The sequence below is a fragment of the Paroedura picta genome, chromosome 5, assembly GCF_049243985.1.
Source record: "Paroedura picta isolate Pp20150507F chromosome 5, Ppicta_v3.0, whole genome shotgun sequence".
In the NCBI taxonomy this organism is placed as follows: Eukaryota; Metazoa; Chordata; class Lepidosauria; order Squamata; family Gekkonidae; genus Paroedura; species Paroedura picta.
Genome location: NC_135373.1, coordinates 21081811 through 21109747, shown reverse-complemented (window position 1 = coordinate 21109747; position 27937 = coordinate 21081811). Strand labels below are relative to the sequence as shown.

General features: G+C 47.0%; 1 protein-coding gene across 1 annotated transcript; it reads left to right on the top strand.

Annotated features, from left to right (window-relative positions):
- The first annotated feature begins 20404 nt into the window (after positions 1–20404).
- LOC143838983 (putative G-protein coupled receptor 33) lies at positions 20405–27713 on the top strand. Its single transcript, XM_077340869.1, has 2 exons — positions 20405–20458; positions 24466–27713. Exon 2 carries the CDS (start codon positions 24472–24474, stop codon positions 25621–25623), a length of 1152 nt encoding a protein of 383 aa, XP_077196984.1. The 5' UTR covers positions 20405–20458; positions 24466–24471; the 3' UTR covers positions 25624–27713.
- The last annotated feature ends 224 nt before the right edge of the window (positions 27714–27937 follow it).

Genomic DNA, 27937 nt, shown 5'->3' with positions numbered 1-27937 from the left:
TAACCATCTGGTTCTGCCTGATGTGAAAGAAGATGCCAAGGACGTTAGGTGGAAGACTGGTGACTCACAGAAACTCTTCCTGCTGGCAGCTTGTATAGAAGCATAGAATTATTGAGCTGTAAGGGGCCTTTGGGTCCATCTAGTCCCACCCCCTGCTCAGTGCAGGATCAGCCTAAAGCGTCCATGATAAGCATCTGTCCAACTGCTGTTTAAGTACCACCAGTGAGGGGGAGCTCCCCACCTCCTTAGGCAGCCCATAACACTGCTGAACTCCTCCAACTGTGAACATTTCCCCCATGGTATCTAGCTGGTACCGTTCTGCATGTAGCCTAAAGCCATGACTATGGGCCCTTTGCCTTGCAGTGTATTTTCTAATTACTTTGATGTTGAGTCACTTCCTGGCTGGTCCAGAATTCAATGGCAGTGCTTACATGGATGAAGAAGGGTCTTGTGTTGCCTTTGGTGTAGTGGTTAGGTTAGGATTTGGTGAGCTGGGTTTGATTCCACATTCCCTGACATGCAGCCAGCTGGGTGACCTTGGGCTTGCCACAGCACTGATAAAGCTGTTCTGACCGAGCAGGAATATCAGGGCTCTCTCAGCCTCACCTCCCTCACAGGGTGTCTGTTGTGGGGAGAGGAAAGGGAAGGCGACTGTAAGCCGCTTTGAGACTCCTTCTGGTAGAGAAAAGTGGCATATAAGAACCAATTCTCTTTTTCTTCTTCAGTAATATAAGGGCTCTCTCAGCCTCACCCACCTCACAGGGAAGGCTACTGTAAGCCGGTTTGAGTCTCCTTCAGATAGAGAAAAGCGGCTTAGAAGAACCAACTCGTCGTCGTCGTCGTCGTCGTCGTCGTCGTCGTCGTCTTCTTCTTCTTCTTCTTCTTCTTCTTCTTCTTCTTCTTCTTCTTCTTCTTCTTCTTCTTCTTCTTCTTCTTCTTCTTCTTCTTCTTCTTCTTGGAGAGCCAGTTTGGTGTAGTGGTTAGGAGTGTGGACTTCTAATCTGGCATGCCGGGTTCGATCCTGCGCTCCCCCACATGCAACCAGCTGGGTGACCTTGGGCTAGTCACAGCACTGATAAAACTGTTCTGACTGAGCAGTGATATCAGGGCTCTCTCAGCCTCACCCACCCCACAGGGTGTCTGTTGTGGGGAGAGGAAAGGGAAGGCGACTGTAAGCCGCTTTGAGCCTCCTTCGGGTAGGGAAAAGCGGCATATAAGAACCAACTCTCTTCTTCTTCTTCTTCTTCTTCTTCTTCTTCTTCTTCTTCTTCTTCTTCTTCTTCTTCTTCTTCTTCTAATACTCCTTGCCTTTTGAAAAATTGTTTTTACCTTTGTGCCAACTACTTTCTGACAATCCCTGTTTTCTACACCCCCTCGCGGGCTGAAGGGAGAGAATGCAAGGAACCGAAGGAAATTATGAAGGGAAATCAAAGTGATGAGGAAAGGGAATTAATTTTCACTTTGATCAGAGGAGTTTCACATACGTATTAGTTAGGGTGAAGTTCTGGAAACCCAGCTTCCACACCACTGAATTTCATTTTCAGTTCCTGTCTTTTAGAAGTGATCCTTCTTCTTCACTGCCAGGCACAGTAATTATTCTGTCTCTGCAGCACTGGGGGATGAAGCGTGTGATGATCGTGGCAGATTATGCAGTCAACTTTCCGCTTCAGCAAGGTCTCTGGTATGATGGGTGTGTGGCTTAATATCAGGTTGAAAGCTGAAAACAGAAAACAGAAAACAGAAAAACCGGGGGCATTTCTGCACATAGGCAAAAATACCATTACGCCGGCTGAATGGCATAGGCTAAACATTATTGTGCCTCCCAGCCCCTCCTCACCTTTTTCCTGTCTCGCTCTAGTCTGCTGCCTTTTTGCGCTTCTCACCCTCCATATCCCCTGTTGGAAATGGCGGAAGAGAGCAATGTGCTTTACAGGATGTCATTACAGAATGTCAATCAAGCCAGGCAGCCAATCCCCTTTGTCCTTGTTTTAAAGGTCCCGCGAAGCCCGCTAATTTTTTTTAATTCATAGTTCTCTGTTGCTATGCCTATGCATATAGATGCATAGTGCTTTTAAAATGCCACCCCTTATGGAATCAAAGGTCTTGATACTTGATAATCTTGTTCCTGGTTTTTTTTTGGGGGGGGGACTTTAGAGAGGCATGCTTTGTGTAACAGCTTTGGGGAAAAAATATTTCTGGCATTCCTTGCATGCTTGTCCACCTATTAGATGCTCAGGAAGTTAGATATTTTTAAAAAGACATTCCCATCCCCAGAAACAAGGGAGAGGGAGGCAGGGCGAGGGATGAGGCAGGCATCTTTAGCGTGTTTGAGCTTCCATACCTTCCCTCTGCTGGTTGCTCTCCTGTAGCTCACGCTGAATAGATTCGGGAATCCACTTTATGCGATTCCCCAACTAGCGCTTTAAAATGGAGGATGTAGCCAGCCAGTTACTGCCCAGACGTTAGATGTTGGCGACATCATCTGGAGGGGCCAGAAAATAACGATTACGTAAGGTAAGCATTTCACTATATTTAACAGGTGCGGAAATGCCCTGAGTGCAGGACAATGTTTCTGTAATTATTATTATTATTTAATTTATTCCGCACCACTCCTGAGGCCGGCTCGGAGCGGGTTACAAACATCCAATAAAAATTCCATTAAACCCCCCATTCGAATGGACACAAGATCACACTGAAACAGAGAACTTGGCAAAATACCACCCCCCACCCATCCCTACCTCTGGAGGGTCAGATAACACAGATTGCTGCATAACACCAGGGGAGCCCCATCAATCTTTCTCACTGCCCACCCCGGCTTCAACCATAGACATGGTGGAGGAGGTCCATTATACAGGCCTTGCGGAACACCAAGAGCTCCCTCAGGGCCCTCAGCTCTCCGCTTGGACCATCTCTGACTATTCTGCATTGCCGCCTGCATTCTGCATTGTCACCTGCCTTTGGACTTCTGGACTGTGTACTGACTCACCTCCAACTGGCTTCTTGGAATCTGGTAACTGACTGTGTGTGCCATTTATGCTCCCAGCAAGCTGGCCAGGGCTTGTGAAGCTTCTCACTGTGCTGCTGGATTCTTGCCTAGCCTGATAACTAAAGCTGGGAATGCTTCCAGCTCCAAGGTCAGCTCAGCTGAGAACAGACAGCGTCTCCCAGCCCCACCGGGAGACGGCCGAGACTTCCAGCCCAGCCGGGGACTGGCCATCATGTTAAACTTTTGTTAAACTCCCCATATCCTCCAGGCAGCTGTTTGATCAAAGTGGCAGGAAAATAGGAGCAATACAGCAATCTCAAGTGGTCACAAAGAGGGGGTTTAGGAAATGCTGAGGGACTTGGGAGTGTTCAGCCTGAAGAAGAGGTGGCCAAGAGGGAACAGGATTGCTCTCTTTAAGTACTTGAAAAGCTGTCACTTAGTGGAGGGCAGCAGAGGAGAGGACCTGCAGTAATGTGTTTAAGCTACTTGAAGAATGATACCAGCTAGATATCAGGATTTTTTTTTCACACTCAGAGTAGTTCAGCAGTGGGATGGGCTGCCTAAGGAGGTGGGGAGCTCCCCTTCACTGGAGGTCTTCAAGCAGTGGCTGGACAGATTTCTCTTGAAGGCTTCAGGCTGATCCTGCACTGATCAGGAGGTTAGACAAGATGGCCTGGATGGCTCCTTCCCACTCTAGGATTCTATGAGTCTATATTATTGGTATTAGTATTAGTATTAGTATTAGTATTAGTATTAGTATTAGTATTAGTATTAGTATTAGTATTAGTATTAGTATTAGTATTAGTATTAGTATTAGTATTAGTATCATCATCATCATCATCATCATTATCATTATCATTATTGTATTTGTATCCCACCTCCCCCCAAAGGCTCGAGGCGGCTTACATAACCCCATCTGCTAAAAACCATACGATAACAATAAAATTACAATAGTTAGTAACCGCGGTCACAGTAGCAGCAATGATGGCATAATCTTACTCATCTAGACTCCGCATCCTCAACTACAGGGGGTTGACACACTCTACCACCAGTTTGTGAGGGGGGGGTCTAGTTCAGCAGTGGGATAGGTTGCCTCAGGAGGTGGGGAGCTCCCCCTCCCTGACAGTCTTCAAGCAGTGGTTGGACAGATTCTTATCCTGGATGCTTGAGGCTGATCCTGCATTGAGCACAGAACCTTAATGGTACCATACCGCTGATGTGCTATTCCAGCGTAACATTGTCTATATGCTACACATTTCTACCTGAAAAATGGGGGGGGGGATTCATTTAATAAAGGGTACTAGGCAAGAATGTCCTCTATCATCTATATTATTATATTTGGTTTTAGAAACTCTGGCAGTTAAATTGCGGGCTATGACAGATCTTCCTGGATTACAAATTGATTGAAATGAATTGAAGATAAGAAGTTATGCAGATGATGTTGTTCTGATGTTAGCCAATCCTGAAAGTTTTTTGCTTCGTTTATTTGACATATTGAAAGAGTTTGGTCATCATGCAGGTTATAAAGTAAATTGTTCCAAGACCAAAATATTGTTGTATGGGGTTTCTAAACAATCAACCTTATTGAGGTGGTCTAAATTAAATCTTTCACGATCAGCCCGAAGGGCGACTACTAAAATGAGTGTGTTGCCTAAATTGAATTTTCTTTTTCAGGTGATTCCGATTTTAACAAGCGACAAGATTATGGCTAAATGGCAAAGTACCTTGAATAAATTTATCTGGAGTAATAAGAGAGCTGGAGTGGCTTTCAGAACTGTACAATAGTGGTCACCAAATTCTTGTAGTTGAGGACCGCCTCCGAGGGTGGGAGAGAGCCGGCGGCCCGGCCACAGCAGCTGCACGTAAACGTGCACGCGCAGTTGCCGCGCATGCATGTTTTCGCCACTAGGTGGCGCTAACGCGCATGCGCAGAAGAGCTGCACATGCGCGTTTCCGCCAGCAGGGGGTGCAAACATGCATGCGCGGCGCTCCGCGTGTGCGCTTTTGCGTTGCTGGCGTGCCAGTGTCCGCGCCTGCCTCTTCCCCCCCTCTCGCTGCGGGGAGGGGAAGGCAGGCGCGGCCGCTGGCAGCCTGATACCATGGCCTTAGCGGCCTGGTACCGGGCCGCAGACCGGGGGTTGAAGACTCCTGCTCTACAAGATGTTAAGACAAGAGGTGGACAGAATGCCCCAAACTTAAAACTGTATTTACATGCAGCAGCAATCTCTTAGATTGCAGATTGGGTTACGGTCCCTCAGTCAAGGGACATGAGTTTTGAAAAAACAAGTCTTCTGTGGCTATTTGACACTAAAATAGATAAAAATAAAAGGACTGCTTTGAATTTTTGGGCCAAGAATTTGTTTTTCATTTGGGAAAAATACAAACTGACACTTACATCGAATACATCACTGCTGAAATTGCCTATCAAGGTATATTTTGATAAAGGACAAAAAACCAGGCTGGGCTGCTTTAGGTATAAGGAGCTCCTGACAGCTACAGGGAAAATAAAAACTCATGATATCCTTATCAAAGAAGGTAATGATATCACTTGGTTGGAATATCATCAAATCTCCAGATTTAAATCTGAGTTTCAATCGCAATCTGGGTCAGTTCTGACTTTGAAAAGATATTATTTTAGGCGAAGCTGCATTTACTTGGTCAATTGTACAAACTCTTATTAAAGTATGACACCGAGTCTGAGCAAATTAAACATTGTATGGTGAAATGGATGATGAACTTGAGTCGTACTATTCCTTTAAAGGAGTGGGAACTATTATGGAACAAAACTGTGAAATGGATGAAATGTCAGCTGTTAAGGGAAAATTGATATAAGATGTTTTATAGATGGTACGTGACTCCTAAGCTTTTGGGTAAAATTTCTGGAAACATTGATAGAAAAAGCTGGAAGTGAAGGGAAAAAAAGTTGGCTCCTTTTATCATATGTGGTGGACATGTAAAAAGGACAACAATTCTGGGGAAATATTCATGGTAATTTAGATGGAATGTTGAAAGTCAGATTTCCCTTTTGTTCTGAATTTATGTTACTGAGTGTGTTACCGGTTAATGTTGCTCGAAAAGCTGGTGGTTTCTTATTTCGTGCAACAATGGCTAGGAGGTGGAAACAACAGGACACACTCAAAGTCATGGACTGCCTTGAGAAATTGGGAGAGTTGGCCAGAGTGGCAAAGCTTACAAGCCTAATGAACAATTGCTCTGCTGGTGAATTCCGGGAACTCTGGAGCTATTATATCGACTATCTAGGTCAGTGGTTCTCAACCTGGGGGTCGGGACCACTTTGGGGGTCGAATGACCCTTTCATAGGGGTCATGGCAGGGCAAGCAGCTTGGCCAGGAGGGGGGCACCATTCACACAACAGCCTTGTGGGGTAGATCGAGATACAGCATTCGTCTGTCTGGAGCAGCAGAAAACAGCGAGATCGGCATGGTGGGACAAGAGGCAGAACTGAAGTGAGAAACCCTGGGGGGGAAACCCAATTTATATACAATCGTGATCAATGGATCTTCACGCCATTGGTCAGTTTCAGTTTAATTTCTGTGAAAACCTTGCATCATTTTATGGTTGGAGGGTGGGTCACCACAACATGAAGAACTGTATTAAAGAGTCACGGCATTAGGAAGGCTGAGAACCACTGATCTAGGTATTTAGTTAAGGAATGTTTTAGAAGATGGCAAAGCATAACTGATTACATTCTATGTTTTATGTATTTTTCTTATTTTCTCTTTTCTCTGTTCTATGTAAACTTCAATGAAAGATGGTTTTACCAGCACCTTATAAAAAAAAAAGAAAAATGGGGGGCGGGGTTTGATATCACTATAAGCAATGGAACATGGCAACATCCTGAGAGTCCATAGCAACAATGTCAACAGCCACCAATCATGGAGCAGCATGCTAATATCCCTCCATTAGTTATGGGAGGGAGCAGCCAATCCACACACTGGGGCTCTTTTCCTGAATCAAGTGCTTGCTATTCTAGCTTTGGCTTCTGATGGAATTGGAACAGAGATGCCAGAGACGTATGGGGAGGGGCTGCTGGAATCCTTTACTTCCTCAAATTGGGCTTCTGTCTGACTGTGGTCATGAAGGCACTTTCCCTTCTGCTGTTCTCGAGATACCAGCAGACGCCTGCCTCGCTAATTTCCCTCCAATTTCAGCGGGTGAGAGTTGTAAGCGCATGATGCCAGGCAGATCACTGTAGGACAGAGACAGCAATGGCACAGAAGCAGACTGGCATTGTAGTGTTAAAAAGTGACCTCAGGGGGTGGACCACTACATCCAGATATAGACAGATCCAATGATTTTTATGTTTCCCTTTCTCTTGCTGACTTTTTGAATGAAATTGCCTTCGAGGGAGCAAGATTTTGTGCGCTGGTGTGCTCCGTAAGGAAACAGTTGAGTATATTAATAATTTTATTTTATCATTAATTGTAGGAATGCTGCATAGAACACCTGCTTATGAAGATGAATGAACCAGACCATTATTGCTTCCAGCCAAAGGCCATTACAATGCCAAGCTGTTGATAGCCGATAAAACAATTCAGCAGTCAAAATGATATATACAAGAGTCAGCGCGTAACAAAATACATTAAGAATTCAGATCTTTAACTCTCTGTTGGCGTAAATTTGGCCTGAATTTTCCTTGCTGCTAATGCAAATGATGATACATTATCACTAGTTAGGGGATTGGTATCCGATAACAAGAAGACCGTTTTGTCTAAATTCTCAGGAAAGATCCGGCCCAACAAAAACCTCTTGATGTATTTGCTTCTTGGCTCCTAGTAGAGTGGACAATTGAAAGCCTGTTTATGTATTCAGTGTGCATTATGCATGGCTTTTTTTGGTTTGTTTGTTTTTGTTTAGCTGATTGTGGTTCATAATAAACTGTATACAAGGAGAATCCCTGGTGATATTGATTTCTCTCCATGCCCTTTGTGTAAGAGAACGTTTGCAAATGTACCCTCATTCCTCTAGTGGCATGGGGCACCAGTGGTAGGCCTGTGACTCACTTGTTAAGGTTTAGATGCTCAAACCCTGCAGAGAAGCAGCTGCCCTTTTGCTAAAAGAAAGGAAAGGCAGGAGATTCAAGCATTAATTTCTGTGAAAGAACCCTTGCATAATTTTATGGTTGGGGGTCACCACAACATGAGGAACTATATTAAAGAAGGTTGAGAACCACTGATCTAGGTAATTAAGGAATGTATTAGAAGATGGCAAGGCATAATGGATTATATTCTATGTTTTATGCATTTTTCTTATTTTTCCTCTGTTCTCTGTAAACTTCAATAAAAGATTTTCTGTTTTAATTTTTTTTTGGGGGGGGGGAGGGGTGGAATAGAGGAAGACCTGAGTTCAAATAGTTCAGAAACGTGTGCAGTTGGCTTTGGAAACAATTCCTCCATACTCCAGATAAAAGCTCACAGCAAATAAGGGGTTAAGCCCTGTGGTGGGAACTGGGAGTGCAAAGAGCTTTTTTGAAAGCTGGGGAAGTAGAGGCACCAAGGTGAGCATTATGAGACAGATGTACAATTAGGCATATGCGGGAACGAATTTCCTACATTGTTCCAATAGCTTATGGGGGTAGGCAGGGACTGAGCCTAGCCAAGGGGGAAAGGGAGCATTAGAACAGAACTTATCCTCCTACCATAATTGTAACAGCAGCAAAACAGTATCAGGAAGTACAGGGTGTCGTCTGCACTGGGCCTTTTACCCACTCCCAGCTTGAATGAATCCCTCCCATCTACACTGAATTCGATTTCCATTTTGATTTTGGACGCTTTAAATTTTTCCTCTGCAACATGCATGATTGATCTGGAATGACCCTACCGTTCCCCCGTGATATCCTGGAGTGAATATAACACTCAATATTTGAACAATCAGCATCAGGAAGTGTGCAGATTTTTGCTTTTTCCCAATTAACTCCCTTCTCAGCAATGCAGTCTTCCCTATTGGCCAGGGTGTCAGTTCAAAGACTTCCTGGTTGCAAGGCTTGTCTTAAAGTGACTGCTCTCCAGAAGTCCTGACTTCTCTCAGTAGAGATTGGCCTCTTGGTTTCCCCCCTCCTCTGTTGTCTCCAATCCCCCCTCCCATTCAAGAAAAGAAAGAGGCTCCTGCTATGCTTGGCTCCCCCCACCCCCAGTTCTCAGCTCCCCAATCAAGTGTAGAACATTTTCTGTATCAATTATTTGGGGGGGGGGGGGTGGAATAGAGGAAGACCCGAGTTCAAATAGATCTGAATTCAGCAGGATCCACAATGGGAAAAAACAAAGTGCAGAATCAGCCCTGGTGGAAACCACTAGACAGAGCATCTGACTGGCTTAACCACAGCAGCATGTACAATATGGTTCATAGTGGGCCTGTGAGCCCCTCCCCTCCCGCATTGGCCTAGAATCAATGGATCCTAGAGTTGGAACTGGGACTGTCCCAAGGTCACCCAGTGGGCTGCATATGGAGGAGTGGGGAATCAAACCCAGTTCTCCAGATTAGAGCCCACCTCTCTTAACCACCGCACCATGTTGACTTTCCACATAGAGGACTTATGGGCCCCCTCCTTGTATAAGTTCCATCTCCAAGACAGCTGGAGGGAAGACCTAGCCACAAGCATGGTAAGATTCTTATCTGGCAAAACCCCATTAGTTTGACTAGTGCATGTTTCCTTTCCCGAAAGAGCCCAGGTCATCTCCTTAATGCTTTCCCTTCCCTTTGATCCTCACATTAACTCTTTGCAGTAGGTTAGGCTGAGAAGCTTTGGACTCATCCATTAAGAGCGTCCATGGTAGACTGGAGATTCGAACCTGCAGACTGAATGCTCTAGCCATGATCCAAAGCTGGCTCCGCAAATAAGGCTGTTGGAGACTGCCAAGAATCACAGCCAAGATTTCCCTGCACTAGCTGTATTCCAAGGAAGAGAAAGAGGAAACTGGCAAGGACCGTAGCGGGTAACAGGGGACAAGGAAGAGATTCTCATTCGTATTGCCATCTTCTCCCAGATGGGGAACTGCAGCCAAACTCATGAAAGAAAATTAATGGTCTGGGGACAAGATAAACTAGGGGCCATTTCCCACGGCTTAAAAATAGCACAATGGTTGCTAATTGAAAACGCTACTAATTTGGCATTACCCACGACGTCGTAGACAATCTGCAACACTCCTGAAACCGATCAGCAATAAGCGCTTCGTTTTAGCGCTTTCAGGGGAATCCAGAAAAGTGGATTCACCCTCCGGATAGCGATACACTCCTGCAACCAATCTGCAACACTAGCGCTAAAGACCTGTGCGTTACCATTGTTGCGGGTTCTTCAAAGTCCCTCCTCCTGAGCCTGTCATCCAAACTTCCGGCGAAGCGATCGCCATTTTTTTTTCTCGGAGCGAGCGGGGATAAACGCACCGGCGAGCCTCTTTCTGTTTAGAGGCTTCCCTGGCTTCATTCCTTCACCTTTAGACACTAAGCACAAACCACATAAAAGCCCGTTTGCTGAAATAAAGTCCCTTTATTTTTTACACATTAATTCAGCCCAAAATCGGGGCCGTGAGAGGGGGGGGGATTTTTTTTTTATCACTCGAGCCAGCGTGCCAACGATCATACAATCAAACGACAGCTCACATTAGGCAGCTGGATGGGTCTCTCCAGTGCAAGGAATCTACGTAGATTCGTTGCTATGGGTCTGTTTTTTTTTTAAAAAAACCTTTCTTAAAGGGAAAGGGGCTGTTTGGGAGCATGCTAACGGCTGCCCATTGGCTGCTTGACGGCCAGGGGCGGGACGAGCTTGGCAATAGCGCTTCCTTTCTAGCGATTTCTGCCGAGACCGGAAGCCTGTGGGAAACGCTAAAAAACGCAACTGATTCCACTACAAAGCCAGGTGTGCAAAACGACGAATTCCACTATTTTAAATGGCGATTTTTCATTCCGCAAACAATTTGCAACAAAGATCCCTGTGCGAAAAGGCCCTAGGAGTTGGCCTGAATAATGCAGGTGACAGACAGGCCTTACGTGAGTCCAAGTCTTCAAGGTTGGATGAATTTCATCCTTGAGTACTGAAGGAACTTGCTGAGAACATCTCACAAACTCTGACTTTCCTCTTGGAGAACTCCCCAGTGACAGATGAGGCACCCCAGTTGTGTTAGTTGCTTGCTGATTATTTACTCCCTGCCTTTCTTACAAATTTGACCAGCTGGTCTGACTGGGGTGCCAGGGAAGATATCAGAACAGATGACAAAATAATGGGTGAGAGTGTCTTGAAAAGGAAGCAGCAACTAGGCTAACATGGTTTATTCCTTAAAATCCATGGTGGCTTTAGTTACTGTCTGTTTTGATCAGGTTAGTGGGTCCGTGAATGCCGTCGCTTGATATACCTTGGGATGTCTCGACTAGGGGCACAAACTGAAAAATTCTGGTTCTGTTTGGGTTCGGGGTGTTCTTGAACCGCACCCGCAGACTGAATCAAAGGCTGCGAAATGAACTAGGCGGTTCAGGCTGTTTGGTTTCACTTCTCTCCATTGGCAGCCATTTCACCAATCGATTTTTCTCCATCCCCCTTCAACGTTTGGGGAAGTAAAACCAATGGGTGAAATGGCTGGAGCTTTCCCACACTTGGAACAGGGGAGGCACGAAAGGCTTAAAGGGCTCCCAGCCACTTAAACTTGACTGCAGAGAGTGGACTGCCCTGATCAGCTGCTAGGTTTAAACTGGCTGAAATCCCAAACCGGACAAAAGTCTGGAAATGTTCAGGGGAGGGGCCTCCCTCACACCTTGGTTCATAGGGCACAAATCAGGTCAAATTTGTTAGGAGTTTTGACTCGTGAACTGATTCGTACCCATCCCTAGTCTTAGAATCATAGAATCATAGAGTTGGAAGGGACCTCCTGGGTCATCTAGTCCACCCCCCTGCTCTATGCAGGACACTCACAACCCTCTCGCTCATCCAATGTCACCTGCCACCCCTTGAACCTTTACAGAATCAGCCTCTCCATCAGATGGCTATCCAGCCTCTGTTTAAAGCTTCCCAAAGATAGAGAACCCACCACCTTCCAAGAAAGCCTGCTCCACTGAGAAACCACTCTGTCAGGAACTTCTTCCGGATGTTTAGACAAAATTTCTTTTGAATTAATTTCATCCCATTGGTTCTGGTCCATCCCTCCGAGGAAAGAGAGAACATCCTCTATAGAGCAGCCCTTTAAATACTTGAAGATGGTTATCAGATCCCCTCTCAGTCCTCTCCTCTCCAGGCTAAACAGACCAAGCTCTTGATTTTGGCAGAATGTTTGATCAAGCTGCCTGCCATGCTTCAGTTTAGCAAACTGGTTCAATGTGGGCTAAATGAATCTGCCGTCAGATGGATTCGCAACGGTTGGCAGACCCCCCTACTGAAGGAGCATTGATGGCACCTGGAAGGAGCTCTCAAGTGGGCTGCCAAATGGTCCCTGTACATTTCAACATTATTATCCATGACTCGGTGGGGGGAGGGGGAGTCCTTATCAAAAGCTGGGACAAGTAGCAAGCCCATCGGAAGACACACACAAAATTCAAATGAGTGTGACGGGTTGGAAAGCTTGGCTGAATGAACACAAAGTGATTAAACAAAGACACCTGCTGATTTGTGCCCTTTGGCAAAAAAAGCAAGCACAGGCACAGGATGGGCGATCCCTGCCTTGGAATCCGTGAATGCCGATGAAGCTCTCAGGATGGCTGTCAAACCCATATGGAACATGAGTCAGAAGTGTGATGTGGCTGCAAAAAACAAAACAAAACCTAATGGGATTTGAGGTCGATTCAGCCATGTTGTTCTGAAGTTCATAGAATCATAGAGTTGGAAGGGGCCATGCAGGCCACCTAGTCCAATCCCCTGCTCAACGCAGGATCAGCCCAAAGCATGCTAAAGCATCCAAGAAAAGTGTGTATCCAACCTTTGCTTGAAGACTGCCAGTGAGGGGGAGCTCACCACCTCCTTAGGCAGCCTATTCCACTGCTGAACTACTCTGACTGTGAAGAATTTTTTTCTTGATATCTAGCCTATATCGTTGTACTTGTAGTTTAAACGCATTACTGTGTGTCTTCTTCTCTGCAGCCAACAGAAACAGCATCCTGCTCTCCTCCAAGTGACAACCTTTCAAATACTTAAAGAGGGCTATCATGTCCCCTCTCAACCTCCTTTTATCCAGGCTAAACATTCCCAAGTCCTTCAACCTATCTTCATAGGGCTTGGTCCCTTGGCCCCAGATCATCTTCGTCGCCTTTCAATTTTATCTACCTGTACCCTTTCAATTTTATCTATGTCCTTCTTGAAGTGAGGCCTCCAGAACTGCACACAGTACTCCAGGTGTGGTCTGACCAGTGCCGTATACAATGGGACTATGACATCTTGTGATTTTGATGTGATGCCCCTGTTGATACAGCCCAAAATGGCATTCACCTTTTTTACTGCTGCATCACACTGCCTGCTCATGTTTAGTTTACAATCCACAAGTACCCCAAGATCTTGTTCACACACAGTGCTACCTAGAAGCGTATCCCCCATCCAGTAGGCATGCTTTTCATTTTTCTGACCCAGATGCAGAACTTTACACTTATCTTTATTAAATTGCATCTTGTTCTCATTTGCCCATTTTTCTATTGTGTTCAGATCTCGTTGAACTCTGCAGAACAAAGTTGGAATCCAATGGGAGTTTGAAAACCAGCACATGTATGTGTATGTGTATGTGTATGTGTATGTGTATGTGTATGTGTATGTGTATGTGTATGTGTATGTGTATGTGTATGTGTATGTGTATGTGTATACCACCACCCATAAATGTCTCACAGTGGTTTACAAAGCCCATGAATGCAATAAAATCCCGTAAAATCACACATTAAACCATAAACAGAACACAATATCAAGAGGGTGGATAATAAATATATAACCCACTCCCCACCATTCAGCATGGGTCTCTCACTCTCTGTCTGGGTGTGAGAAACTTAGTTGGTTTCAGCTCCACAGCTGACAGTGCCAGGAACCGCTCTGGCCTCAACCATATGCCTGGCGGAAGAGCTCCGTCTTGCAGGCCCTGCGGAAAGCTGACAAATCCCACAGGGCCCGTAGCTCTTCCGGGAGCTCATTCCACCAGGTTGGGGCCAGGGCCAAAAAAGCCAGGCCCTGGTTGAGGCCAGGCATATATCCTGGGGACCCGGGACCACCAGTAAATTCATACCCACAGGGCGAAGGGCCCTGCAGGGGGCATAAGCAGATAGGTGGTCCCACAGATAAGCTTGTGCGTGCACACACACTTTGTCAGATACTGAGGCAAGGACATGTGGCTGGTTGTTGGAGGGGTGAACATGCAGGTAGGTGGGTGGAATGCACAGGTGGGGGCAGGAAGAGAGGTATGAGTGGGTGCCCTGCAGGTGGAGGAGGGGAGAAATCTCTGCCCAGGGCCCATGAAAACCTAGAACCGTCCATGTCCCCCACGCACTCTTTATGGACTTGCCTTCTAACAAGGAATCTGAAGATGTGTACATAGTCATGAAAGCTTATACCTTGAATGCACAGAAAGGCTTATACCTGGAATACTACTCTGTTGGCAAAGGTGCCATTGGACTCAAAGGCTCTCAGGTGGCATGGACAGAAGCTTTCTATACATCCCGGGACTTGGGATTGGGATTAGAGATGGGTACCACCAATATCCCCTCTCAACCTGCTAGTAGGGGAAAAGGGTAGTGGACTAGCCGATCTTGCCGGGTTATCTTGCTAACTAATAATTGTTGGATTGGAGTTGTGTTAACTGGATTTTAATGGATTTTATGGGGTTTTAGAATGTTGTAACCCGCCACGAGCCGCAAGGGAGTGGCGGGCAATAAATTGAATAATAATAATAATAATAATAATAATAATAATAATAATAATAATAATAATAATAATAATAATAATAATAATAATAATAATAATAAAGCCATGCTGTGTACTTGCTTCACTCCAACCATATTTCATTTGGGGAACTGCATCTTCTGATACTGGACACTATCCATTAAGAAGGATGTTGACAAACCAGAATGGGTCCCAAGGAGGACAGCAAAGATGGCGGGGATCTGGAAGACGAGGCCTGCGAGGAAAAGCTGAGAATGACGGAAGGGGAAGGCAGAGGAGCAAACAGAAGGGTCCTCCTCAAAGAGTAGAAGTTTGCAACATCTTCCTCCCTACTGCTCTAGAGGCCAAGCTGGGATCCAGTGGGTCCCTATGACCAAGTGCTAGATTTCAGTTGAATGTTAGGAGAACCCTCCTCACAGGAAGAGTTGTCTGACAAGGGAGGACCTGTTATGAAGAGAGCCATGGTCCTCTTGCCCCAGGGGTCTCCAGGCTGAGGCTAAGCAACTGTTTGTTAGAGATTTTTGAGTTTGGAGTCATGCGTTGCAGCAGAAATGTGCATTGCTGGAAAGGCTGCGTGTTTGAAGCATGCAGGATGGTTCCTGCGCCTTTCGTTGAGCAGCTTCCTGCCGGTGACCCAAGAATAGCTCAATGACTATTATGTTCTCTGCTGTAGGAGATGGGATGTAGTTGGTGGAGGAAGCTTCAGCAGCTGCATTTCTGATTGCCCTGCAGTCGCTACTGGCTTAGGAGCTTGGTCAAGGGAAACGACTGTGGTATCAGCCTGAGAAACACACACGGTCCCCGTTTGCAGAAGTCGTTTCCTGTCACTTCTCCTTATCTCTTTGCTGCATGAACCATCTCTGATGTTGTCTCAGAGTCCTGCTGGATCTCATGCTATCCAGGCCCAGCAGAGAGCATCGGCTTGGTAGAAGGCAAGTCCTTAAAGGCCACATGAGTGGGTAGGGGGCCGGGTCGGCTCTAGGTTTTCATGGGCCCTGGGCAGAGAGTTCTCCCCTCCTGTGCCCACCACCAGGGCAACCACTCATACCTCTCTTCATGCTCCCCACCTGTGCATTCCACCTATCAGCCTCGGCGTCCTCTCCCTGCTTGCTCCTGATGCCTCCAACGACCACCCTCATGCCCTTGCCTCAGTGGCTCTAAGAGGCGTACACAGTTGGACGTGCCACTGCTGAGACCTTCACTGTCTGCATAATCTTCCCTGGCAGTGACGAACAAGCCAGGTAGCTAGGAGCAATGGAGATGAAGTGCTAGTAAGCAAGGAGGCCAGGGAAGGGCCTGCAGGCATACAGCAATGGAAGTGTGCGGTCAGGGGTCAGTAGCAGAGGGCACCGCCAGACATCCTGGGCCCTGGCAGAGATGCCCAACAGGCTCCGTAAGGGCTCCCCAAGGCCTTTTCAGCCTTCCCTCTATATCCTGCCTTAGTAGACTTGGCCAAAAACTATTACTGACATTGCTGTGAAAGCAGGGAACTGGCCACTTCCATTGACCTGGGGTGACGTTCTCACATGGTTACCATGCCTGGGAAAGGGAGCAGAGCCTGGATGCCTACTCTTGCCTCAAACCACTTCCTTACCCCCCCCCACTGTCCCCCCTCAAGCATGGCCTGGTTCCAGGGCTCCTTGAAGCCTAACAAATATTTCAGGGGCTCCTCCATGGTCAAATGGTTGAAAACGGCTGGGTTAGGGTATACTAATGCTGGCCTTGGTAGGGAGTTTCCCCACTTTTTCCTCACAGCTTCTCCTTTCCTGCCTCACTCCCTCTTCCACCAATGCCACGCTCTGTTCCATCTCTTCCATTCTCCAGGGCCTGATGAATGCTGTCAATGACACCGTCCTTCCAGGGAACATCTCGACTGCAGAAGTGGAAACCAGCTGCTCTCCAGAGAAATGACCTCTGTAAACCTGGCCACTGCCCTTTTATCTTATGCCTTTACTGGTGGGGACTGTTTCAAACAGCCTCTTCTTCTAGATTCTTGGGACTGAAGATGAAGAGGATGGTGAACACCCCCTGGTCCTCACACCTGATTTTCACCTACTTACTGTACTGTTCTATCCTTCCTTTCTTCTCTGTCTACATCCTGCTGGTCGTCCGTTGAGTCTTCGGCATGGTGGTTTGCAACCTCCTCAATTTCTTATTTTCACTCATAATATTCACCACCAACATCAGCCTGGACCGTTGCCTCCTCATCTGCCATCCCATCTGGTCCCAAAACAACCACACAATTCCCTGGGCATGGAGAGTGGTGGCAGTACTGTGGCAGGTTTCCTTCATAGTGCTCCCAACTTGACTTTCTGGGAGATTCAAGAGGTGGAGGAGGGTGGGAAGAAGTGTCTCAATAGTTATGCTTTCTTCAATGACTGGGATGGGCTTGAGATACAGGCTTTGAGGGCTTGTGTTCAATTTGTGGTCCGGTTCCTCTTGGTCTTCTTGCTTCCCCTCCTGATCATCTCAGGCTGTCATTGTAGGATGGGCTGGGAGATGAAGAATAGGAGGCTGGTGAAGAACAATAAGCTCTTCTGGGTCCTGGTGGCCACTGTGGTTCACTTCTTCATCTGCTGGCTTCCCTATCATCTCTACCACAATTCGCTGATGCATTGGCAGTCATTCCACTTCACGCAGCAGGCATTATGCATGAAGATGGTCATGTCCCTGCTTAAAAAGGGCTTCAGTGATATTCCCATCATCCCCATGATCAATGCTGATGAGGAGGGCCACCAAATGTGCAGGATCAGCAGCTTGGAGGAGAAGCTCACTCAAGGAAATTGTTAGTCATCTCCCTGAAGAAACTACCTTGATTCACTCAGAGAAGGCTGTGTCCATTTCACTGAGCAAAACTTTTGTTCCTGAGTATCTAAAACTCTGCACTCAAAAGGGGTTGGGTGGCTGAATGTTGAGTCTCCATTGAGCAATATCTGTGAGGAAGTCTCGGGTGTGAAAGTATCCATTTGACTAATCAGCCAACCCTCAGAGCTGAGGATATTGCATGCTGCAAGATAGGGCTTTTGGAAATTATTGTTATTGCTATTGCTATTGCTATTGTTATTGTTATTGTTATTGTTTACCTGCCATTGCCAAGAGGCTTGTGGTGGGTTACAAAAGTCCAGTTAAAACTCCATTAAAACCCATTAAAATGGACAATCACAACACAATAGCAACATAACAGCAACAACATGGTGGAACCCTTCCAACCCCCTTCCCATCCTACATCACACAGATTGAGCCTAACATCAAGGGGACCCCAACTGACCTTCCTTCACTGCCCCAGCCTCAACCATAGACCTGGCAGAAGAGCTCCGTTTTACAGGCCCTGCAGAATGCTGGAAGGTTCCACAGGGCCCGAAACTCACCTTGGAACTCATTCCACCAAGTGGGGGCCAGAACTGAAAAGGCCCTGGCCCTGGTTGAGGCTAGGGGTAAATTCTCTACCAGTAAATTCTCACCCAGAGCCCTGCTGGGGGCATAGGACGATAGGCAGTTCCTAATCCTGGGATGTGGTTGTATTACATTCTGACTGCTCTGACATGTATGGCCCAGGTTAGCTAGCCCACTCTTGTCAGATCTGAGAGGCTAAGCAGGGCCTGCCCTGGTTAGTAGTTGGATGGGAGACCACCAAAGAAGCCCATTGTGGGGCCAAAGCAAACCACCTGTGCTTGTCCCTTGCCTTGGGAACCCTACAGATTGCCATAAGTTGGTGGCAACTTGATGGGACTTTCTACCTCCACATTCTGATTATCCTTCCTCAACTTTTTTACCATTGAGAAACCCCTGAAACATTCTTCAGGCTTCGAGAAACTCCAGAAGTGGCACAAATGTGCAAAACGTGGCTGGGAAGCAGAGCTGTGGACACGCCCCTCCAGGGCCCCTCCCCTTCCCACCCCCTCCAGGCCTATCATTGGCCATTTTAGGAGGGGGAGGGCAGGTCAACATGACCATATGTGGTCATATCACCTGATAAATTTTTAACAAATTCGAAAAGCTATATTAAAAAATGATTAAATCCCGGCCATTTGGAAAACGTTTCAGGGCTGTCAAGAAACCCACTGATAGGTTTACTCTTGTCCAAGGTTGCACATTTCGGTGTCATTCTACCTTTTCTGTGGCTTTGCACTCTGTACATCTCTGAGGACCGAAGGCCAAAATACCCTAATATCATGAAGTTTTTGGTTACAGCCTTCTTTGGAAGGATTAAGAATCTCTTGCCATGCTTTCCGGCTGGTTCAAAACTGGAAGTCCTGAGAAACCCCTGAAACAGAGGTCCAAAATGGGGTCAGTCTTGGTCTCCTCTTTGCCAAGCCCAGATGACGTTCAGTAAGGGTAACATGATCCATCTCTCAGGCCCAGATGGATATGCACCTAAACACCCACACACCCATCTGTATGTACCTAAACATTCCAGTTCAGGGTTTGAGGCAGTCCCCGAACCGAACCAGATTTTCCCCAAACCAAAGGAGCCCATTGGAATTGCCCTTTTTCTGGGCCACTATTTTGCCTGTCCATTGCACTTCCCCCTGATTTTGGGGAGGGGGGAGGGGTTGGGGAGTGAAACAGACATGTTTAATGGCTTGCAGCTTTTTGCAACTAACAGCTGATGGGTAGACTGGCCAGGCTATTAAGTTGAAATGGATTGGAGCCATTTCACCGGTCAGTTCCCCCCCCCCCCACTTCCAGGTGCAAGATGAAATGACTCACAACCATTTCAGCCTAACAGTGGGGCAGGGGGGGCCATCAACTATTATTCAGAAGGTAGATATTTCACCGGTCCATTTTGCTCTCTCCCTTGGAAGCAGGGAGTGGGGAGTGAAATGGACAGGTTAAATGGCTGCCAGCTGTTAGGTTTAAATGGCTCTGCGCCATTTAATTTGTTCATTTCTCTTCCTCTGAGGGGTGCGGGGGAGAGCAAAATTGATGGGTTAAACCTAGCAGCTGATGGGTGGACTGACCCTGCTTAGCTATTTGGTTTAAATGGCCTAAAAAGCCAGACCCCAATAAAGTTCAGGGAAGGTGAACCAGGCCAAGTTCATGCCAAAGTTTGACTCATGAACTGGTTCATGTCCATCCCTAGTGTTCAGTCAGTCAGAAAAACTAGTTCATTTCTTGTCTTCCATGCTTTTCACTTTTCTGTAGAAATGTCGCACTACCTCTTTTGTGCATGTGTGTTTAGAAATAATAATATTTAAAAAAAAACACCTTGCTACTTAGACCGTTGAGGGTCTTCCTGGAGGAACTTACCCATGTGTCCATCTTTTAATAGATCTGCTGCTCTTGCAAAAAAAAAAAAAGGACACTCCTGGTCTGCAAAGAGCAGTCCCTGTGTCTTTGACAAATGAAAAGTTTGTTAAGCACTATTGTCGCCTGGAAGTGGGATTGTAGTGGTGCAGAAAGCTTCACTTCCTGAATTTCTGGCTGCCATAAAGCTCTCAAGCACCACGGCAAGAAGAAGGCAAGACAGCATCTGCTCATCACTGACACGTATGCAGAAGTTATTTCCTGCCTCTTCTCCTTATCTTTCTTGTTTCTGCATCAACCGCATCAGCGTTGTATCAGAGCCTGACCAGATCTCATGCAGTAGCCACGGGGAGACTTCATCAGCTTGCTTCAAGGTAAGATGGTTGATGCTCTGTGGATGGGGGTGGGTGGGGCTTTTTCCCTTTTTCTCCTTACGGAGATCCCACCTCCTGAGTCCCCGGCCCCAAATGTCATGGTTAAAGACACAGCAAAAAATACAATAATATGTAGTTTGTTTCATGACTTCCTTCAGCAGCATTAAGGAGAATCAGCAGATACCAGAAAAATACCTCCTGCAGTCACACAAGCCACGGTGAGCCAGGTGCCATGGAGAGCTGATGTCCTGATGTTTGGTTAATGCTGCTGAGGAAAGCCATGAAACAGGCTTTGTTCTCCCAGAATCCTGTTCAGTGTGCCTTACAGAGAATTTCTCCTTTGGCTTCCAAGGACTGGACAACAAATGGGACTTGGAATTTTTTATTTGCATAAAAAGGTAAAGGTATCCAATGTGCAAGCACTGGGTCATGTCTGATCCTTGGGGTGACGCCCTCCAGCGTTTTCATGGCAGACTCAATACGGGGTGGTTTGCCAGTGCCTTCCCCAGTCATGACCGTTTACCCCCCAGCAAGCTGGGTCCTCATTTTACCGACCTCGGAAGGATGGAAGGCTGAGTCAACCTTAAGCCGGCTGCTGGGATTGAACTCCCAGCCTCATGGGCAAAGCTTTCAGACTGCTGCCTTACCACTCTGTGCCACAAGAGGCTCATTTATTGTACACCTCTATGTATTTTTGTATTATTGTGCACCTCTATGAACCCACCAATTAATGTTTTGCTGTTATCTTCTTTGAGTACTCCTGTTGAGTAAGACGGCTGAATGGCGGCCTGGGTGGAGGACTGGCAGTCCCGCCTGATGGTTGCCATAAATAAGATTACCCCTGAACGTCCTCTCTGCCCTCGACTCTAATGGGCCCCTTGGTATACTGGGGTGCTTCGGGAGAAGAAAAGGGAAGTCAGATGACTAGAGTGAGTGTGGTGGAAGACTCACAACGAGGCAGCAAGAAAATCTTTTCGCACGCTTTTGAGGGCATATGAGATGGGTTTTTTTGCCGTGGAATTTGTGTCCACAAGCTCTTGCCCGGCCCAATTATTTAGGGTAGTTAGGTCCAAAATTCTAGCCAATTGGAACTTGGCTGTGAGGCATTAGCAAGCTGTTTTGTGGATAAAGTCTTGTCACTCTGTTGCGGCCTTCTGGCCACGGTAAATACAGCAAATGAACTGGAGGCCTGTTGGCCGTCTTTGGAGGTGACGTTTGATGGCTTCGGGCGGTTCTCTTCTTCCAAAGTGGACAAGCTGCTGGGATGGTTTAGGGTGACCGCTTGCCCCCTTGATCCCTTTCTTGCCTCTTCAAAGGAGGTGGCCAGTGGATAGGAGGCCAGCTCAGGCATATTATCAATCTCTCCCTGGGTTCTGAGGAGTTCCCTGAGAGGCTGAAGGGGGCAGTGGTTCAACCACTCCTTAAAAAACCATCGCTGGATCTGCAGAACCTGGCCAACTACCGCTCGGTGTCACATTTGGCATTCCTGGGCAAGGTAGTTGAAAGGGCTGCGGCAGACCAGCTCCTGGCATTTTTGGAGGAAACTTCGGCTTTCCATCCATATCAGTCTGGCTTCCATCCTGGTCACGGGGTGGAGACAGTGCTGGTCACCCTGTTGGTTTATCTCCTTCACCAGCTGGATCAGGGCTGGTTGGCCATGCTGGTTGTTTTAGATCTGTTGGCCACTTTTGACATAGTTGACCATGAATTGTTGGTCCATCACCTCATGGAGATGGGGATGGGGAGCACATCTCTTCGCTGGATATGCTCCTTTTTCCATAACCAGACCCAGAGATTTGTGGTGGATGAGTTCTTGCGCTCCTACAGACTCCCTTGTGGGGTCCCACAGGACATGGTTCTGTTTAACACCTTCATGCATCCTCTGGCTCAGCTGGTATAGAGCTTTGGGTTGGGATGCCATCAGTTTGCTGATGACACCCAGCTCTATCTCCTCATGGACAGCTGCCTGGACTCTCCCCCAGAAACACGTGCCACAAATTCGGAAGCAGTAACAGAATGGTTTGAGCAGAGTCGCCTGAAACTCAACCCCTCCAAGACGGAGGTCCTGAAGTTAGGAGGTAGGGGGCGGGATCAGAAAGTGCATTTACCCACCCTGGCAGAAATCAGTTAAGCGAAATGCTCTGTTATCCCCAAATGCTCTGATCAAAAATTCGGGGAATCAGCTATGTGAAAAGGAGAATAACCAGCAAGATCTGTTTTGCACAGTTTACGAGGTGATAAAGCCCTTCAGGAATCCAAGGTAGACAACAAATACTGTTTGAAATAATATTATAGATGTATTTACAGAATAAGGTAAAGGTAAAGGTATCCCCTGTGCAAGCACCGGGTCACGTCTGAAGCTTGGGGTGACGCCCTCTAGCGTTTTCATGGCAGACTCAATACAGGGTGGTTTGCCAGTGCCTTCCCCAGTCATTACCGTTTACCCCCCAGCAAGCTGGGTATTCATTTTACCAACCTCGGAAGGATGGAAGGCTGAGTCAACCTTGAGCCGGCTGCTGGGATTGAACTCCCAGCCTCATGGGCAAAGCTTTCAGACAGCATGTTGGCTGCCTTACCACCCTGCACCACAAGAGGCTCTTATTTACAGAATAAGACTGAGCAATTACGCTAACACCTACAGCAGAAAATAATAAGATAGGAAATGGATAAGTTTGGGGAAGAGGGCAGCAGCATTGAGACGATTACCTATCTTGCTCAGATGGAGAAGTCTGACGAAGAGTGCCTGAACTCGAAAGCTCACGCCTTGAATAAACCTTTGTTGGTCTTAGAGGTGCTACTGGACTCTGATTTTGTCATAAGAAAAGTAGCCATTCCTTTAATGCAGTGTCATTGGCAGCAAAACAGTCTGCTGTTCGAACCGGGACACATTAAACAATATAAGAAGGGAAAGTGCAAAAGGATCCACTGCTAGTGAGAACAAAGGCATAATACATTCACGATTTCTCATGGCAAGGTGTAAAAACTTTGCTACTGGTTCAATTATATCAGGGTTCTGTGATGTCAAAAGAAACTGAGTCTTTCGTTCATCCGAATGCAGTTCTCTTTTACACAGCAGCGAGTTAAGAAATTTGGCTCGTATCAGAGAATAAAATGGACAATGGAAGAAAACGTGTGTAATTGATTCTATACAGCATTGTCCACATGGGCACAACCTAGATGAATATGGGATCTGTTGAAATCTCCCATATAGCACAGCAGAAGTTAGAGCATTAGTTCTAGCTAACATGAATGCTCTACGCTGTTGTGGGTTGATTAGATGGTAGAAGTACGTGGCTAGGGGCTGAGAGCTTGGTGAGATCCCCAAGCTCAATGGCGAGCAAACGTTTCTAACTTTGCTGCTACGTTAAACAAACATACCCAATTTGAATGCATAGTTCACAAAGTAATCAGGCGAAAGCCGTTCCTATCTTATCCCACGTTCAAAAAAGAGCAGGGGAGCTAGATCAGATGGGCCTCTGGCAAATTCTCTCTGGCAAATCCTCCGTTTCGGGCTTGCCTTTCTCAAGGATCGTCCAAAAGGCACCCTGTTAGAAGAGCAGTGGATGAAAAACAGTGTTTGGTTAACTATATTTTTAAAACCATGTGCAAGGTTTGAAATCAATGCATTTGAGGGACATGAGTATTATATGTGAGTATTATCTTGGAGCCTCTTGTGGCGCAGAGTGGTAAGGCAGCCGTCTGAAATCTATGCCCATGAGGCTGGGAGTTCAATCCCAGCAGCCAGCTCAAGGTTGACTCAGCCTTCCATCCTTCTGAGGTCGGTAAAATGAGTACCCAGCTTGCTGGGGGGCAAACGGTGATGACTGGGGAAGGCACCGGCAAACCACCCCGTGTTGAGTTTGCCATGAAAACGCTGGAGGGCGTCACCCCAAGGGTCAGACATGATTCAGTGCTTGCACAGGGGATACCTTTACCTTTATTATCTTGGAGCAGCAAGCTGTGTATTACTTGGCCACTGATTCAGTCTCTTCTCCATCTTCCTTCAGGGCCTCATGGACCCAGGCAACGTGACTATCCTGTCGAGGAATATCTCGAGCACAAGGGTGCCCCCCAGCCCCTCCCCGGAGATGACGACTTTCATGAACCTGGCACTTGGCATCTTCACCCTGGCATCCTTACTGGTGGGGACGGTATCCAACGGCTTCTTCCTCTGGGTGCTGGGGATGAAGATGAAGAGGACGGTGAACACCCTCTGGTTCTCACACCTGATTTTCACCTACTTGCTTTTCTGCACTTTCCTGCCGTTCTTTGCCATCTACAGCTTCTTCGGATTCCACTGGGTCTTCGGGATGGTGATGTGCAAACTGATCGTCTCCGTATTTTCCCTGACCATGTTCACCACCGTCTTCCTCCTCACCGTCATCAGCGTGGACCGCTACCTCCTCATCTGCCATCCCGTCTGGTCTCTGCACAACCGCACAGTTCCCCAGGCCCGGAGATTTGTCGCAGGCGTGTGGCTCTCTTCCTTCGTCCTCAGCGTCCCCTACGTGGCCTTCCAGGAGACACAAGTCACGGAGGTGGGCGGGACAAAGTGCATCAGCAATTTCGCCTTCTCCAGTGACTGGAACAGGCCTGAGACACAGGCCTTGAGGCATCGTGTCCACTTAGCGGTCTTCCTGGTCCGGCTCCTCCTGGCCTTCTTGCTTCCCTTCCTGATTATCACAAGCTGCCATTGTAGGATGGGTTGGGAGATAAAGAAGAAACAGCTGGTGAGGAACAGAAAGCCCTTCTGGGTCCTGCTGACAGCTGCGGCCTCCTTCTTCATCTGCTGGCTTCCTTACCACATCTATCATGGCTCGGCCACACATTGGGAAGCATCTGGAACGATACGAATGGTCTTGCGGGGATTCATGTACGCCGGAGAGTGCTTCAATTTCTGCTTCACCCCCATTCTCTATCTGTTTATCGGGGAGAAGTTCCAGCAGGTCTTCAAGACATCGATCCTCACCGTCCTTAAGAGAGGCTTTGTGGATATTCCCATCATCCCCGTGGGCGAGGTCAACGCCAATGAGGTGGGCCACCAAACCTGTAGCAGCAGCAGCCTGGAACTGAAGATCAGTTGTGGAAACAGTCGGTCCTCTCCCCGAACAAGTTCCCTTGCGTCCGCCATAGAGCAAATGGTGCCGTCTTCCCCCCTGGTGTAACTAAGCCCATAAAGGTTTTTCCACATGAGACTCATAAGGGGCTGCATGGATCAATGGCCACCCTTCATGATAGGAAATCTCATCTCCACGAGGAAGAGTCCAGTTGGAATGGGGTCAGTTCGCCAGCTGGCCATTGGACCTAGGAATGTTGTAGGCTGGACTGTTTCTTGATTTCATGCCCAAGCACACTGTCTTGGTACATTGGACTTGACGTTTCTAGACAATTGGCTTTCTGGCTGCTGTGTCTCTCTGAATCCGGAGATCTGAAAGGAAGCTTTTTGAACATGTGCTGATGGATGTTCACTTTGCATATATTTGAAGCTTGGCTATTCCACTGCCCTTGTTGTATGGCTTGATGAATCCATTCCAGCTCTCGGATTTGTGGGGCCAGCGCAGTGTAGTGGATAAGAACGGCGATTTCTAATTTGGTGAGCTGGGTTTGATTCCTTGCTCTGCCCCCACATGCAGCCAGCTGGATGGCCTTGGAATCACCGCAACACTGATAACACTGTCCTCTCGCAGAGCAGCCCTGTCAGGCCTTTCTCAGTCCCTCCAACCTCACAGAGTGCCTGTTGTAGGGAGAGGAAGGAAAGGCATTTGTAAGCTGCTTTGAGACTCCTTTCAGCAGAGAAAAGTGGGGTATAAAAACCAACTCCTCCTCCTGCTGCCAATCTATCCTTGTTGAAGATTGCTTCTTTCAGTGTTGTTCCACCTGTATCTTTTGTATTGGGAAACATAAATGATGAAAATAGAGAACTCCATGAGAATGCTCCATATCTGACTTTTTATGACTTTCCACAAGCACCATCCTTTCTGCGTGTCTCCATGCACACAAATGTATAAATATGGCAGTCATGAGTTTGCACAGTCATGTTTAGATGGGTATACTTGGCCACACCCTGATATTGGCGTTAAGTCAGTAAACCATATATTTTCCAAAAAGACAGGTCACTTGCTCCCTGATTGGCCCTCCCTCAGGGTGTGCCACCGATACAATCAGAGCACTCTGCAAATGAGGGCCAATCAGCCGGCCCTGGTAGTTTAGCCCCAATCAGGAGAGAGCCCTCAGCCAAGAAGGGCTAATAAGTAGTCAACTCTCCACCTCCAACTTTCTGGCAGTTTCAAAAGAGGAGGTAGCCTCAGAACATGCCCTGGTGCCAATAAGTTGCACTGGACTCCTAGCCTCCAGGGAATGGTAGAGGACAGGAAGGCCTGGAGGATCATTGTCCATGGGGTCGCAATGGGTCAGACACGACTTTGCACCTAACAACAACAATAACGTGTTTTTTTTGAATAAGCCTTCCCTAGAAGCGGATGGAAGCATATTATATCGTAGAAGCATAAATGATCTCCTATGCTCTGGGATAATTAGATTAGATAAATAAGGTAATGGCCTCAAATTATTACCGTATATACTCGAGTATAAGCCAAGTTCTTCAGCACATTTTTTACACTGAAAAAGCCCCCCTCGGCTTATACTCCAGTATATACGGTAAGTGGAGGCATTGGGAAAATGGATTTTTTTACTTCACTGACGTCTTGTTGCCGGTGGATATCCAAGATTCTTTGTTTTATCATCTCCTTTGCTCGGTTGAAACCAAGAGACTAGTCATGATCATCCATGATAGGGCAGAAAGTGGCCTTATCTTTCTAAATAGGTCTTTAAGATCTGACTGGCTGATTTCTGATGCTTGTCAGAAGATGTTAGGCCCTTCTGCAGGTTCCCCAAAATGCTACATCTGAGATGCAGCTTTACTGTTGGGAAGGGCTGTTGCAGCAGCTCCAAGTACTGGGATGGCTTCAGCCACGATGAGAAAGGAGGAAGTGGGCTCATGCTTGTGTGAAAGAGTATAAAACAGAACATCTGGATTCCACGCTGAGGTCAAAGTGTTTTATTTCCCACTTTTATTCTAACCCCTGACTTGCATGGTCCAGGCTAGTCCAATCCTCTCGGATCTCAGAAGCTAAACAAGGTTGGCCCTGGTTTATATTTGGATGGGAGACCACCGAGGAAGGCCAGAGTCACTAGACAGAGTCAGGCAATGGCAAACTATCTCTGTCCTGATCCGGGTGGCCCAAACTATCTTGATCTCACCAGAACTTGGAAGCTAAGCAGCCAACCCTAATTAAAATGTATTGGGAGTGTTAGGGGGGGAGGGGGAGACTTTGTGACATGGTTAGGAAGGGCCATGGGCTGTATAAGTATTTTCCCACCCCTAACATGATTATAGATAGGTATTTTTTAAAAATAATCCTTCCCTAAAAGACAATAAATGATCCTCTTGTGGCGCAGGGTGGTAAGGGAGCAGACATG